At 41.8% G+C, this 14197-nt stretch overlaps 1 protein-coding gene across 3 annotated transcripts in view; it reads left to right on the top strand.

Moving 5' to 3' along the window:
• QDPR (quinoid dihydropteridine reductase) overlaps positions 1 to 14197 on the top strand; it is a 37129-nt gene that overhangs the window by 613 nt on the left and 22319 nt on the right. For 2 of the 3 annotated variants that reach the window (XM_037829455.1, XM_037829454.1), the window contains exons 2-4: positions 1896 to 1988; positions 5471 to 5567; positions 7654 to 7794. In XM_037829455.1, the coding sequence (XP_037685383.1) occupies positions 1896 to 1988; positions 5471 to 5567; positions 7654 to 7794 (331 nt within the window). Of the gene's footprint in view, positions 1 to 873; positions 909 to 1895; positions 1989 to 5470; positions 5568 to 7653; positions 7795 to 14197 lie in introns of those variants that run through there. The other variant, XM_037829456.1, reaches the window with a different exon arrangement.

Here is a 14197-nt window from a genome sequence, read left to right as displayed (position 1 = left end):
CCGTTAACTGATTTCTTAACGCCCGGACCTTCATTTTCCTCGTCTGTAAAACGAGGAATAATGTTAGCGTTTACAGATGGGAGTTGCGAGGATTAAATGAGATGATAGATACAATTGCATGTAAATTACCTAGCAAGTGGTAAAACCATTGAAATGCTGGCCATTATTACTCCTGTTTCTTTAGCCTTCGTTGGACCTGATGGTTTAAAGGCTCAGGCCTGCAGATGTTAGCTGCTTCTCTGCTTAGCAAAGAATATTTCAACGATTTTGCATAGTCAGGGACTCGTCCCGGAAAGCAGCAAGTATGAGCCGAGCAGATGAGCCCTCAGGGACCCTGTCCCCCGCAAGGCTTAGCACATTCTTGGTAGACACTACACGGTGGCTTCTGGTGCAGCTGTCACTTGCTCAAAGTCCAGGCTAGCACTCTGGGGAGCTTTTCTGGGCAAGGGATTCCCTTAGGACCAGAAAGAAGATCCCAGGTTTTTTTTCTCACTCAGAATCTGGTCTCAGGGACATCCTTCTAAGGGATTCTACACACCACCCCCTACCTGCCATCCACCTGCTGGGGATCCTGGAATACCTCGATTCAGGGTCATTCAGCCAGGTTTTCCAGCTGGATGATGATGATGGTGAGGATGGCAGCACACTGGGGGTGCCTGCCAAAGGATAGACACTTCACCCTACATACCAGAGCCATTAACTACTCTTAATTTCCTTTAATCCTCTCAGTGACCCTAATGCAGTAGATCCTGTTGGTATTGGGGTGTTACAAATGCGAAAGTTGTGCTTTTCCTTGGCAGGGGGTGCTTTGGCTTACTTTTGACCTGGTGGGAATCCCAGTGCTGACTTACCTTTGATCCTGCCCCCCTTCAGTCATGGAGACTCTTCTTTACTCCATGGCATAGAAGGTGAGCATTGTTGAATGGCCTTGAATGGCCGCTGTATTCTTCACAGCTTGTAGTAGAGATGTTTATCTCTTGAGCCTGGGAGCTTTCTGAGTAAGAACTCTGTGTCCCTGTGTGGAGAGCGTTCAGACCTTATGTCATGTAATCTCACACTAACCCAGTGAGGCAGCTCTTAACAACCCCTTTTAAAGGTGGAGGAACTGAGACACAGAAAATGCAGCAGGAGCAATTAGGAGATGAAGAAGTGAAAAAGGCATTCTAGAATACTGTTGGGTGGAAGTAGAGAGCAAGATTTAAGGGAGAGAAACTTAAGGGCTAAGGAATCTGATGTGTGGGATCAAACCCAGATCTCTCTGGGCTCCAACCCACAGCGCGTCCCATGTGCTCTAGGACAGGGGTCAGTAAACTATGGTCCACTCACCATCTGATGTTTTGTTCACCCCCAAAGCTAAGAGTGGTTTTTCCATTTTTAAATGGTTGAAAAAAATATCAAAAATAGGATAATATTTCATGAAAACGACATGAAATTCAAATATCAGTGTCCGAAGTTTTACTGGCACACACCAAACTCATTCATTTACCTGCTGACTCTGGCTGCTTTCCCGCCACAACAGTAAGGATGAGTCGTTGCTACAGAGGCAGTATGACCCTGCAAAGCCTAAACCGCTTATAATCTGGCATTTTATGGAGAAAGTTTGCTGGCAACTGCTCTAGGGCTTCTCCTGGAAATGCAAGGTTTGGCTTTTAGAAGTGAATGGGGAGAAGGAGACGTGAGATGTTTGGAGGCAGGATGGGCTAGAATGGGATGCAGTACAGGGTCAGCTGGCCGGACTTACCTGCGAGGCTGAGAGGGTCAGCAGCCAGCCCTTTCTCTAGTCGGGTTTCATTTAATCTTACCGATCCCTCCCTCCCCCATTTCTGGGCATGGATCTTTCCGGGAATAACGAATTCATTTTCTCTTCATCAAATCTGTCTTCTCCGTTGCTTCAGTGGGTAGCCAGCATTGACATGGTGGAGAACGAAGAGGCCAGTGCTAGCGTCATCGTGAAAATGACAGACACCTTTACCGAGCAGGCCGACCAGGTAATTCCAGAGAAGTCCACTAGGCACGGTGGTCAGGGAAGGGTTTCCACAGACTCTGTTCTCCCTTTTTTATAAAGCATTGTTTCTCTAGTTATGAAAGCCATTTATGTTTACTGAGAAAAAATGTGAAAAAAAATACAAAGAAGATAATAAGTTTCCCATAGTTCATGTCTAGTCAGCCTAGTTCTAACACTTCAGCCCATTTTCTTGTCTTTTCTATTTGCATGCTATGTTTATTAGTTTTATAAATTGACATGATTCTGTATTTTATATTTTATGGCCAGCTTTTAAAAAATTTAACATTGTAATTTAAATACTTCTTCAGAGCACTTAAAAGTGAAAAAAAAAAAACCTCTTTGTAGACATTGTAAATTTTTATCTTATGGATTGGCCACATTTTATGTAGTTTCCACCTATTGTACATTTTAAGTTTTTTTGGAGTTATTTATTTATTACTTTTTTTTTTTTTTTAACCATTTTCAAGAATGCTGTGGTGAACTCATCTTTGTCCGCATCTCCGATTATTTATTTAGGATGCATTCTGAATAGTATAGTTACCCGGTTCAAAGCATGAACACTAACAAAATAGGTTAATTTAAATTCTAAAATGTGCTTATTGTGAAACAAGAAGTCAGACAACACTATAGGAATCTGTAATGAACTGAGAGTGCCCCCTTCTTTCTTTGTGATAATGCCACTCTCTGGGAGGCAGCACTGGTAACAGTGGGTGGATGTCTTGGTATAAACATCTTGGATACTATGGAGTTGATTTTACCTTTCTATAAGAGTGGTTCTGACGAGCTGCCCTAGAGGACTGTGCTTTGTGGAGTTTTCATGCCAGCAATCCTGTCCACCTCCCAGGGAGATCTCAGCTTAGCCCTCTGTGGGATGTGCTATATTTTAAAAGCTGTTCTCTTTCTCACAGCCACCCAGTGAGGTGGGTGGGTGGGTGGTGGTAGTAGTCCCACTTGGCAGCTGGGGAGACTGAGTTTCAGAGGTTAATTAACATGTCCAAAAGTTAGTTAGTGGTGGAGCCAGGTGTGTAGGTCTCTTAACTGTAGGGCCACTTAGTTCAGGTGCCACATGGTCTCTAAGTGGGGCTGCTTTTCATTTACAGTAACATTCTAAAAAGAATTAAAAAATAATCTCTTTGGCACCTATTGCAAGTCTGATGTTTTATGTCCTTAGTGATTTTTTTTTTACAGCAGATTTTTAAAATTGCAGAAGTGATGAATGTATGATGTAGAAAATACAATAAATAAACAGAAGAGGGAAATCATTTATAGTCCCACCTTGCAGTTAATATTTTGTTATATTTTCTTCCATTCCATCTCTCCAAGCATACAGGTATAAATCCAAACATTTAAAAAAATAAAATGGCAAGCGTACTCAGCCGCTTGGCTGAGTTTTCTAAAGCAACAGTTTGAGATCAAAGCCAATTGACTTATTCCATAATATAGATTTTTGTTTTTTACTTTTCTTAATATGGTCCTATTGGCTCCTGTATTTAGGTAGCTTAGGCTTACTGGCTTTTATAGGAAAACTTGACATGGCATTGCTTTGTGCCAGGCACCATTCTAAGTGTTTTATTTCCATTAACTCAATTACTGTAACAACTCCAAGAGGGAAGGTTCTATTTTTATCTCTGCTTTAGAAACGGGGAGTCTGAGGGACAGAAAGACTGGAATTTATCCAAGGTCAAACAGAGCCAGATTTGAACCCAGAGCTGTGGACCTGAAGTCTGTGCTCATATATTGTACTAAGCTGCCTCTCAGCAGAATCGCTTCATGTGAATAAAGTAATAAAAGCTAAATCTAAATGGAAGGGAGGCACCTGGATTTGGTAGCACAGCCCCTCCAGGTGAGATTCTCTTCTGTTAATTGTGTTAATTCTGTTAATGTTCATATGGTTTTTCAGATGTGGACATTGTCCCCACCTGGAACTTGAATAGACAGTGCATCTTATTTAAGACAAAGATTGAGAAGTGGCCCGATTCTAGGTTAAGCTTTAAAAATCTCTAGCCCTTTCCCTTATTCCACCCAGTTAAGAATTTCTGGACAAATAGCATGACATCCAGTTTTTGTTTTTAAAGCCCTGGAAGAGGAAATTTAATCCTAATTTGGTGTAAAATTAGCCTCCATGGGCAGAAAATACAGCAGGGACAGTTAGGAGATGAAGAAGTGAGAAAGACACTGAACCTCTAGAAAACTGTTGGGTGGAAGTAGAGAGTAAAATTTAAGGGAGAGAAACTTAAAAATATTTCATTTTCATTTTATTATAAAAGTAAATGTCTTAAAAAAGAAGCCAAAGAGGTGCATTGTTTCAGCTGCTTTCATCCTTCCTAAAAATTAGAACATGTTGAGGTTAAGCACTGGTTTCTTTGCACATGCCAATGTCAGGGGAGATAATCAAACTTCTGGCAGCTGGGATTTGGGCTCCTGGAAACAGGACATGACTTAAAAAGGAAGGGGCAACTTTTTTACACTAGGATGACCCTGTGTAACAGGAGGGAGGTCAATGGAAGATAAATCAGGGTTAGGTGAGAAAGTCAGAAGGAGGGGCTGAGGGAAATTCAGGAATTTTTCTTAAAAGGGAAACTAGTTGTGACGTGCAGGGAGATAAGATTGGTTTCCGTTGCAGAAGCATTCCTTTGGAAGGAGTAATTTGAGGCCTCAGAAATTGCTGGGGATAGAGGTAATGGACAGAAATCTTACTGTGGAGAGAGGCACACAGTCTTGATTTAAGTCTTAAGAATTGGACTGATCTTATGGAAGCAACTGGAAGGTGTCATCTCAGCCATTGCAGAGGAATATGGAAAAGGGTGGTGGTTAATGGCCAGAATTGCCTGTCTTGATAGATTTTTGTTTTAATGTGTTATAACAAGAGGGCGTGTATGTATTTTCAACACTTCAGAAATTTCAAACAAACATGTTAAAATGAACCCCCATACACCTCTCTCTCAGCCTCAGTACTTACCAACATTTGCCATTGACTGCAGTTTTAATTGTTCTTGCTGTTTCTTATAACTGCTCTTTGGCATTTTCTTTCAAAGATGCAGTAAAAGGGATTTTTTGTCTTAGTGGGCAGAGTAGAATCATTCATTTCAGAGCACCTGTGATTTGCAAAGAAAGCCTAGAATTACATATACCGGAATATTAGCTATGGGCAGTGAAGCGCTGGGTGATTTTTATTTTAACTTTTTCCTTTTTACTTTATTTTTTGATTTTGGAAGTATTTATGTTCCCACCTTTCAAACTGTATGTAAGAATACTCTTAGATTGCATTATAAGAATGACATTGAAATGTAGTTAGGCTAACCATCCAAACATTCATCAGAGATTAGTCCTACATCTGATTTTAAGTGTTAATTGCCATGTTCTGTAAAGTGGCTTAAAAAGAAGAGAAAAATAAACTGAGGTATCTGTAAAGACTGTGTAGATTTATCTTACAGTTTGTGCATCTTTTTGTCCCCTTTGTTTAAGGTGACTGCTGAAGTTGGAAAGCTCTTGGGTGATGAGAAAGTGGATGCAATTCTTTGTGTGGCTGGAGGATGGGCTGGGGGCAATGCCAAATCCAAGTGTGAGTCCTTTTTTTCACTAGTCACTGATCACATGCTCTGTTGTTTGTCCAGCTGATCCCTGTGGGTTTCCCCTGTGTCTTCCGAAATATCTGCAATAACTCTGTGAGGTAGGGATTAACATCCCCATTTTACAGATGAAGAAAGAACTTCCCATGGAGGGAGATTAGGGGAGGAGCACATGGAGGTTGAAGGTTAGGGTAGCGGCAGAATGAAATAAACTTTGTTCTGCCTCCATCTTCTAGAGCTTGTTACCCTTCAGGAATTGGGAATGTATAGAAAATAGAGAATTCTGAAGGTCAAAAGAACTCAGGATAGAGCTTTTATTAAAGCCGGTTACATCTTCCAACTTTTTGTTACGAACATTTTAACCACACAAAAAAGTTGAAAAAAAAAACAGTTGAATGAACACCCTTATGCCCTCCATCTACATTCAGTAGTTAATGTTTTGCCATACTCATACTCTCTTGTTTTCTTGTGTGTGCACCATGTGCATGTATTTTTTTGTTAACCACTTGAAAGCGAGTTGACACTTCACCATATTTATTTAGCATCTCCTAAGGATAAGCCCATTCTACATTATGATAACACTGTGATCACACCCAAGAAAATTAATAGTAATCCCATAAGGTTAATAATATCCAGCCCATATTCAAATTACCCTAATTTACTCTTATGTCTTTTTTACAATAATTTTTTTTTTCTAAATACATTACTCTCAAAGTTTATGGGCTGCATTCTGTTGCTGTTTTTAGTCTCTTAATCTAGAGGACTTTCATTTTTGTGTGATTGACTTTTTTTGTTGAACCTGGGACAGTTTTCATATGAGATGTCCCACATTCTGGATTTGTGTGACCATTTCTTTAAGGTGTCATTTAACTCGTATCTCTTTCCCTGGTATTTCCTGGGAACTGGAATTTAGGTCTAGAGATTAGATTAGGTTAAATGTTTTTAGGGTAGGAATTCTTCCTATGTGAAATTGTGTACTTTGTGTTATATCACATTGGGAGGCATGTCACATCAGATTGCCCATCTTTGGTGACACCAAGTTAGATGCTTGGTTCAGGCAGTGACCACCAGACCTCCATTGTAGGGGTACATTTTCCCACTTGGAATTAGGAAGTGATCTATGGGATGGTACACTGGCATCTTGTGAATATCCTGTTCCCCAAACACCTTTTGTTTAATGGTTTTAAGCATCCATTCATAATTTCTGCTTGAATCAGTTATCACTTTGGGTAGAGAAAAATGGTAGTTTTCTAATTCTTTCCTTCCACATTTATCAGCCAAAACCATTGATTTTTTTTTGTGACACACACCTAAACCTTAAATTGGTATTTTGTGGGGCAAACTGGTTGTATTTGGGGAGCAAGTACTGGTAAAATATGAATCCATCAAATTTTATTTCCAGTCTTTTTTAGCAGGGAAATGCAATACCTTGATTATCATCTCCTGAAGACCCCTTTTCCTGTATCAGGAAGGCTGTTCTTTCTGGATCTGTACTGGTGCAAGGGGGTCCGTGTGTCCCGTAAGGGGGCAGGGGGCCAGCTGCTGAGTTGGTGATGTGGCTTATGTTCCCCCTTAGCCCCTCACATTTCTAGCATGCTGGACGGTTAAAAGAAGTGTGAAATGCTGGTGATTTTGGGTTTCTTTCAAAGAGATTTAAAAATTAGCATTAAGCTTTTAGCCATAAAAGTTGTAGCTGAGTAAAATGGCCTCTTTGTGACCAGTCACAGTCCCTCAGATATTTAGTACAGGTAAACCTGATTTAGACATAGATTCTTATTGCAAATCTAATCGTCTTGAATTAAAGCCAGTCTGGCAAATCTGCAACAGTCCTCATTCACTGGCTAACATTTTACCAGTTTTCCAGGAAGAAAGCAGAGTCTCAGGTGGCCAACTGGTTTGCACTTGAACCTGTGTTGCTGACCCCGAGCTCGGTGCTGTGTGTCTTAGACCTTGTTGTGGACTGAGGCCAGGAGAGTGGGAGTGGCTGGGAGTCCTTCCTTTAGTGTGTAGGGCTGTGGGACTTGAGGTCACTTTTTGGTTTCTTTACTGAGCCCAGATTTTTTTGTTGTTGTTGTTCAGCTCTCTTTAAAAACTGTGACCTGATGTGGAAACAGAGCATATGGACGTCCACCATCTCCAGCCACTTGGCCACCAAGCACCTCAAAGAAGGAGGCGTCCTGACTCTGGCTGGTGCCAAGGCTGCCCTGGAAGGGACTCCTGGTAAACCCCCATTCCCCTGTCCTTGGGATGGGAGTGCTCGCACTCGCCTGCAGGGGCTGCCGGGCCCTTCTAGGAGAGGAGGACTGTCAAAGCACTTTTAGTCCCCAAGCTGCTTTACAGTGGTATGGGTTTTGCTTCCTTTTAGGCCTGCATCTTTTTAGGGGGAGGAGTCCTAACCTTTTATTTGTATTTGTCTTTCTCTTCATGACGGTTAAGGAATAGCATAATCTGGCTCCCTCATATGGTTGTTGTATGATCCACTCAGGAAATGAGTGGTGGTGTAGTAGATATTAATTAGTTAATAACCATGTATTATTATCATCACATTATGTTTGCATGTTGCAGGGAAGCAGCTTGGCAGCTGGAAGTAGCCTGGGCTTTAGGAAAGAAAGGCTGGAGGTGGATTCTTCATCCCAGCTGTGTGGCCTTAACAAATTACTTGATCTCTCTGAGCCACAATTTCCTTAATTGTGTAATGGCAATAGTAACCTCTACCTCCAAGAGTAGCTGTAAAGCTTTAGCACATGGTAGGCCCAGTAAATGGTGGGTCTTAAGATATCATATCTACTCTTTTCATTTCATATATATTATCCCATTTAATCCTGGGGCAGGTGTCATTATCTTTTTCAATTTACAAGTAAGGAAACAAACCCAGAGGTTAACTAACTTGTCAGTTACAGCAGTGGAACCCAAGCTCTGATCGTTTGATTCTAAGTCATGTGCTTTTTCCATTACATCAGTTAGACCCGAGTTTCCTTTGGAATTTAAGCCAGTGAGGAGGATAGTGGGACAGGGATGCAGAGAGTGTCTCTCTCCACTATTCAAGGTCACCTCTTCTTAAAAAAAAAATCGGAGCGTTCTTTTGACCTCTGTAGTGGACGGTAGAGACCTTGACCATCTTTTTCCATTTTAACACAGTTCACTGAACTTTGAGGCTCTTACTAGTAAATAATTTCTTGCCATTCTTTGTTTCTTTACATTTCTTAGAGTTTATGATCTTAAAAGTCCATGGCTATTACAATAAATTGGGTAAATGTTAGGTATCAGTTTGAGTGCGATCAAATTTTTATCCAAGATGACAAAGAGCAAGAATTTAGAAAGGAAATAGCTTGATATTTGAAAAAGAAAACCCCAGCCCTGAAGGACTTAATTTTGGAATAACGAAACAGTCTTCTGCTTTCCTTTGGTTTGTAAGTATCTTTCTTGGTTTAAATTTTTGGATAGTGGTTAAAACTGCAAGCTGCTCTATTGTGATTCTAGTACTTGTTTGCTGGGAGTTGTTTGGTAAGTTACTTAATCTATCTGAGCCTTAGTTTTGTCATCAGTAGGAATTAGTAATTATACTTCCTTTATAGGGTTGCTGTGACTTGTAAGTATCTTAATGGATGTGAATGGCTAAGAAAGTTTGGTAATAAATGTTGGGTATTATTATTTACTCCAGGCTTACTTTTGCCAACCTACTCCTGCTTCAGATACCTATAAATTTCTTGACCCTTAAACAATCATTCCAAATATTGACAAACTTATTTGGATCATGAGATCTTTTGCCTTTTGCAGAGACCCCAGAAAAATCTGAAGAAATCTTTGTGTAATTTGAAAATAAATAAAGAATCAGGCTCAATAGCTCTTCAAACCCAAGATTTGTTCAAAAATGAAGTTTTTCACTTGGAAAGATACCGAGAAAAACCTCTATCTTCCTATTTCCAAGGTTGTATTTATAGACTGTCTACCAAAGGATCAACTATATTAAAATGATGATGATCACTTTTTGTCATTTAAAGATCTGTGCTGTGATTTAAAATCAGTTTTTAGGAACCATCATCATTTTATCATTCAGAAGAAAACTTTTGTGGTCTTAACAAAATGCGTTTTTTTCCCCCATATCTTGCAAATGATCCTCCTTTGCCCACATCATGTACCTAAGAAAGATGCTGTTCTGGAGGACTAAGCCACAGTGGTTCCTAGTTGCTCATCGTCAGGTCCTCTGCTCTTGGGTTGTTTGAAAGGTGGAAGAGTGAGTCCTCGGAGCTCTGCTGGGGAGCTGGGGCTGGATTAATGAGCAGCCACATGCAGATTTATTTCAATCATTGCAGAGTTTGTTGGGTCTTCATACCGCTGTTGGATTGCTGCCCCTTATTAAACAGAGAAGCCAGGGGTGGTGAAATAGTCCTCTTGGGCTTTTAAATAACCTTTTGAGCCCTTGACCCTCTTTTGCAATTTGAGGTTGTTGTCAAAGAAGTTTAATGATGGGTCTCTTGGCTGGTCTATGATTCCCACCCCCTCCCCCACAACCCCCATGGATTTTTGCTGACTCCTCAGCCTGTTGTGCTTTAACCAGCACATGTACAGGGGTGAGGGGTGTGTATTTACTGAGGCTGCTGACCTCTGGCTTTTTGAAGGAGGAGAGGCATTTACAGCGGTTAACTGTTCTTTTTTGTTGTTGTGAAAGTAGTACTTAGTGAACACCTGTGTTGGGTCCTTTGGGGATTATAAGGAAGAAAGACAGCCAGTCCCATGCCTGCAGAGCAGATGGAAACCTACCCTCAAAAGAGACATCTCTTGCTTTGGTCAGCAGATATTCATTGACTAGTAGGAAGAGAGGAAGACTAATAGGTAGCTTGCATACTGTTCTGGTTTGCTAATGCTGCCTTTTCGCAAAACACCAGAAATGGATCGGCTTTTATAAAGGGAGTTTATTTGGTTACACAGTTACAGTCTTAAGGCCATATAGTGTCCAAGGTAGCACATCAACAATTGGGTACCTTCAATGGAGGATGGCCAGTGGCGTCCAGAAAACCTTAGCTGGGAAGGTACGTAGCTGGCATCTGCTCCAAGTTTTGGTTTTAAATGGCTTTCTCCCAGGACGTTCTTCTCTAGGCCACAGCTCCTCTTCACTCTTAGTTGCTCTTGGGGCATTTGTCCTCTCTTAGCTTCTCCCGAGCGAGAGTCTTTTTTCAATGGCCGTCTTCAAACTGCCTCTCATCTGCAGCTCCTCTCTTGGCTCCTGTGCATTCTTCAAAGTGTCCCTCTTGGCTGTAGCAAGCTCGCTCCCTCTGTCTGAGCTTATATAGTACTCTAGTAAACTAATCAAGGCCCATGCTGAATGGGCAGGGCCACACCTCTGTGGAAATTATCCCATGAAAGATCTCACCCTCAATTGAGTGATCACATCTCCACGGAAACATCCAATCAAAAGTCTCCAACCCAACCAACACCAATACATTTCCTGCCCACGCAAGACTGCACCAAAGATATTGGCATTTTGGGGGACATAATATATCCAAACCAACACATTCCACCCCGTGGACCCGAAAATGACGTGATCTTTCCAAATACAAAATACATTCATCCCATCACAATATCACAAAAACTTAAATCATTTCAGTAACAATAGGTAAGTACAAGATCCCATCAAAATCAGTTACAGGTGTGGTCTGTACAAAAGCAAAATTTGACTTTGACTGTGGACCTGTAAACTTAGAACAAGTTATGTGCTTCCAGTATACAAAGGAGGGACATTCGTAGGATGAAGATTCCCACTGCCATAAGGAGAAACTGAAGGGAAAACAGGGTCAACAGGACCAAAACAGTTTGTAAAACCTGCAGGGCAAACTCTATTAGATTTCAAAGTCTGAGAGTCATTTACAGAATGATTGTTGCATTCTTGGGGCTTGAGAGAGTGGGAGTCCAACCTTTCCAAAGGTTTTCATGGCAGTCCTTTTCTCTCCAGATGCTGGGGTGAGTGCTCCACATATCCACACACTAGGGAGGCCGCCTTCTTGGCCTTACCCTTTTCAAACATTGGGCAGCACCTAGATTCTTTTCCATCTCTGGGGCACATGCTCAACCCCTTCAGAATGGTGGGGTGGTGGCTAGGCTCTCCCCAGTCCCCTGGGAATGTGCTCCACCCTCTTTAAGGCCTGTTGTAGCAACACTTTTCCTGAACATTGAGGTAGAATGCCCACCCTCGACCTCTGGGGCAAACTCACCCTTTCCATGCATGTGGGCCACTCCCCTCTCCCAGCCCGAGACCTCTTGACTCCAGACCTCAACTTCCATGGCTCCATCTTTGAAGAAATGTTTCCTTCAATATGTTCCTTGTCTGTCTCCTCCAGTCCAGACCGGCAGCGGCTCTGTCTATAAGGATCTCGCAAAAATTCTGTTGGCTTTGCATGAAGCACACAGGGGTCAAAGCCATCAGACAATAGGACTTTCCACAAATCCTTTCTGGATAACTCCCTCTGCAATTTTGACTTGTACTGGAATGGCGGTCAGGTTCCATGTTTGGTTAAATCCTCACGTTGGGCTGTAGTTTCTGGGGTTCCACCCCCTGGAAGCCCGGAATTTTCCAAACCATCTGTTTCTGGTTTCTTTGAACCCAACAGTTCAGTTCTAAGTTTATCTTTTTCCGCTTGCATTTTACTATAAGCTGCAAGGAGAAGCCATGCTATGAATACAACTTCTAGTTTCAAAATCTCATCAGCCAAGTATCCCAGCTTGTCACTTTCAAATTCTGTCTTCCATCTGACACCAGGATACAATTTTGCTAAATTCTCTGCCACTTTAAAACAAGGATCACCTTTCTTCCAGTTGGCAATGACACATTCATCATTTCTGCTCAAGGCCTCATCAGAAGTATCTTTAGAGTCCATAATTCCACAAACAGTCTTTTCAAAGCAGTTTAGGCCTTTTCTATCAAGCTCCTCACAATTCTTCCAGAATCTTTCCCTTATCCATTTAAAAAGCTGTTCTACCATGTTTGGTATTTGCAAACTCAGCAGCACCAGCACCCCACTTCTCTGGTACCAAAATCTGTTCTAGTTTGCTAATGCTGCCGGAATGCAAAACACCAGAGATGGATTGTCTTTTATAAAAGGGGGTTTATTTGGTTACACAGTTACAGTCTTAAGGCCATAAAATGTCCAAGGTAACACATCAGCAATCGGGTACCTTCACTGGAGGATGGCCAATGGCGTCCGGAAAACCTCTCTTAGCTGGGAAGGCACGTGACTGGCGTCTGCTCCAAGTTCTGGTTTCAAAATGGCTTTCTCCCAGGATGTTCCTCTGAAGGCCACAGCTCCTCTTCACTCTCAGTTGCTCTTGGGGCATTTGTCCTTGTCTTCTCCTGAGCAAGAATCTGCTTTCAACGGCTGTCTTCAAACTGTCTCTCATCTGCAGCTCCTCTCTTGGCTCCTGTGCATTCTTCAAAGTGTCCCTCTTGGCTGTAGCAAGCTCTCTTCTTCTGTCTGAGTTTATATAGTGCTCTAGTAAACTAATCAAGGCCCATGCTGAATGGGTGGGGCCACACCTCCATAGGAATTATCCCATGAAAGATCTCACCCTCAGTTGAGTGATCACATCTCCACGGAAACATCCAATCAAAAGTCTCCAACCCAATCAACACCAATGCATTTCCTGCTCACACAAGACTGCATCAAAGATAATGGCGTTTTGGGGGACATAATACATCCAAACTAGCACATATACATATGTCAAAATTCTACTTCCTAGGTGCCAGGCTTTTTGGGCCAAGCCCTCTATATTCTTGATCACGTTTCATCACCAGAGGTACCTGTAAAGCAGGGGCTATTATTGTCCCCTCATTTACAGATGAGAAAACCAAGATTTAGTGAGATTAGGCCACTTTTCCAAGCCCCTGGCTGTAAGTGGTGTGCGGGTTGATTTGAAAGATATATTGATTGGTTGACTCAGTAGTTGTACTGAGTGCCTGGGTGGGAGGGGGATGGTTTGAGTGTGGGAGACGGTGGTAGATCGAGGTCTAAACCCAGTTTTCTGGGGAAGCAGAAGGAAGAGGTGACTCCACCGCTGGAGAGGTTTTGTGGAGGGTAGGACTCAAATGTCTTGGAAAAGGAGAGGCAGGAATTTACGAAGATGGAGGAAAAGGGGAGATGGCAATGCATTATTTTCTATTTAAATGATTTTATTAATCAAGTACTTAGATTGAAAGACTAACCAAAGCACATATTTAAGGAAGACTCCTCCTTGCTTCAACCCCTGGTCTCTTGGTACCCCCTCCCCACTCCAACCACAGTTATGGCTTCTTGTGTGTCCTTCCGGAAGTTTCTTGTGCAATTTTTAGTGTGTGCTCACACCCACACTCACATGTTCATTCATTGTTGGTTTATTCTTTTAACATAATTTTGTGGATCTAGTAGGCTTCTCTTCACTTTTTTTTTTTTTTAACTTAATCATAGATTATCATTTAAAAACTAGTTTGTCTGGAATATTCAGAAACAAATGAGTTACTGTGAAGCACCTACATACTTCCAGTGAAGCAGAACTGCTGGTTTGCTCTTTAATTTAACAAACAGTTTTGGGGAGTCCAGGCATTGATTAAGGCCTGTCAGCAGACTTGCCTGTTGCTGTGTTTTAGTAGCAATGA

This window comes from Choloepus didactylus, chromosome 3 (assembly GCF_015220235.1).
Source record: "Choloepus didactylus isolate mChoDid1 chromosome 3, mChoDid1.pri, whole genome shotgun sequence".
Taxonomy (NCBI): Eukaryota; Metazoa; Chordata; class Mammalia; order Pilosa; family Megalonychidae; genus Choloepus; species Choloepus didactylus.
This window is presented reverse-complemented; position numbering and strand designations above follow the sequence as displayed.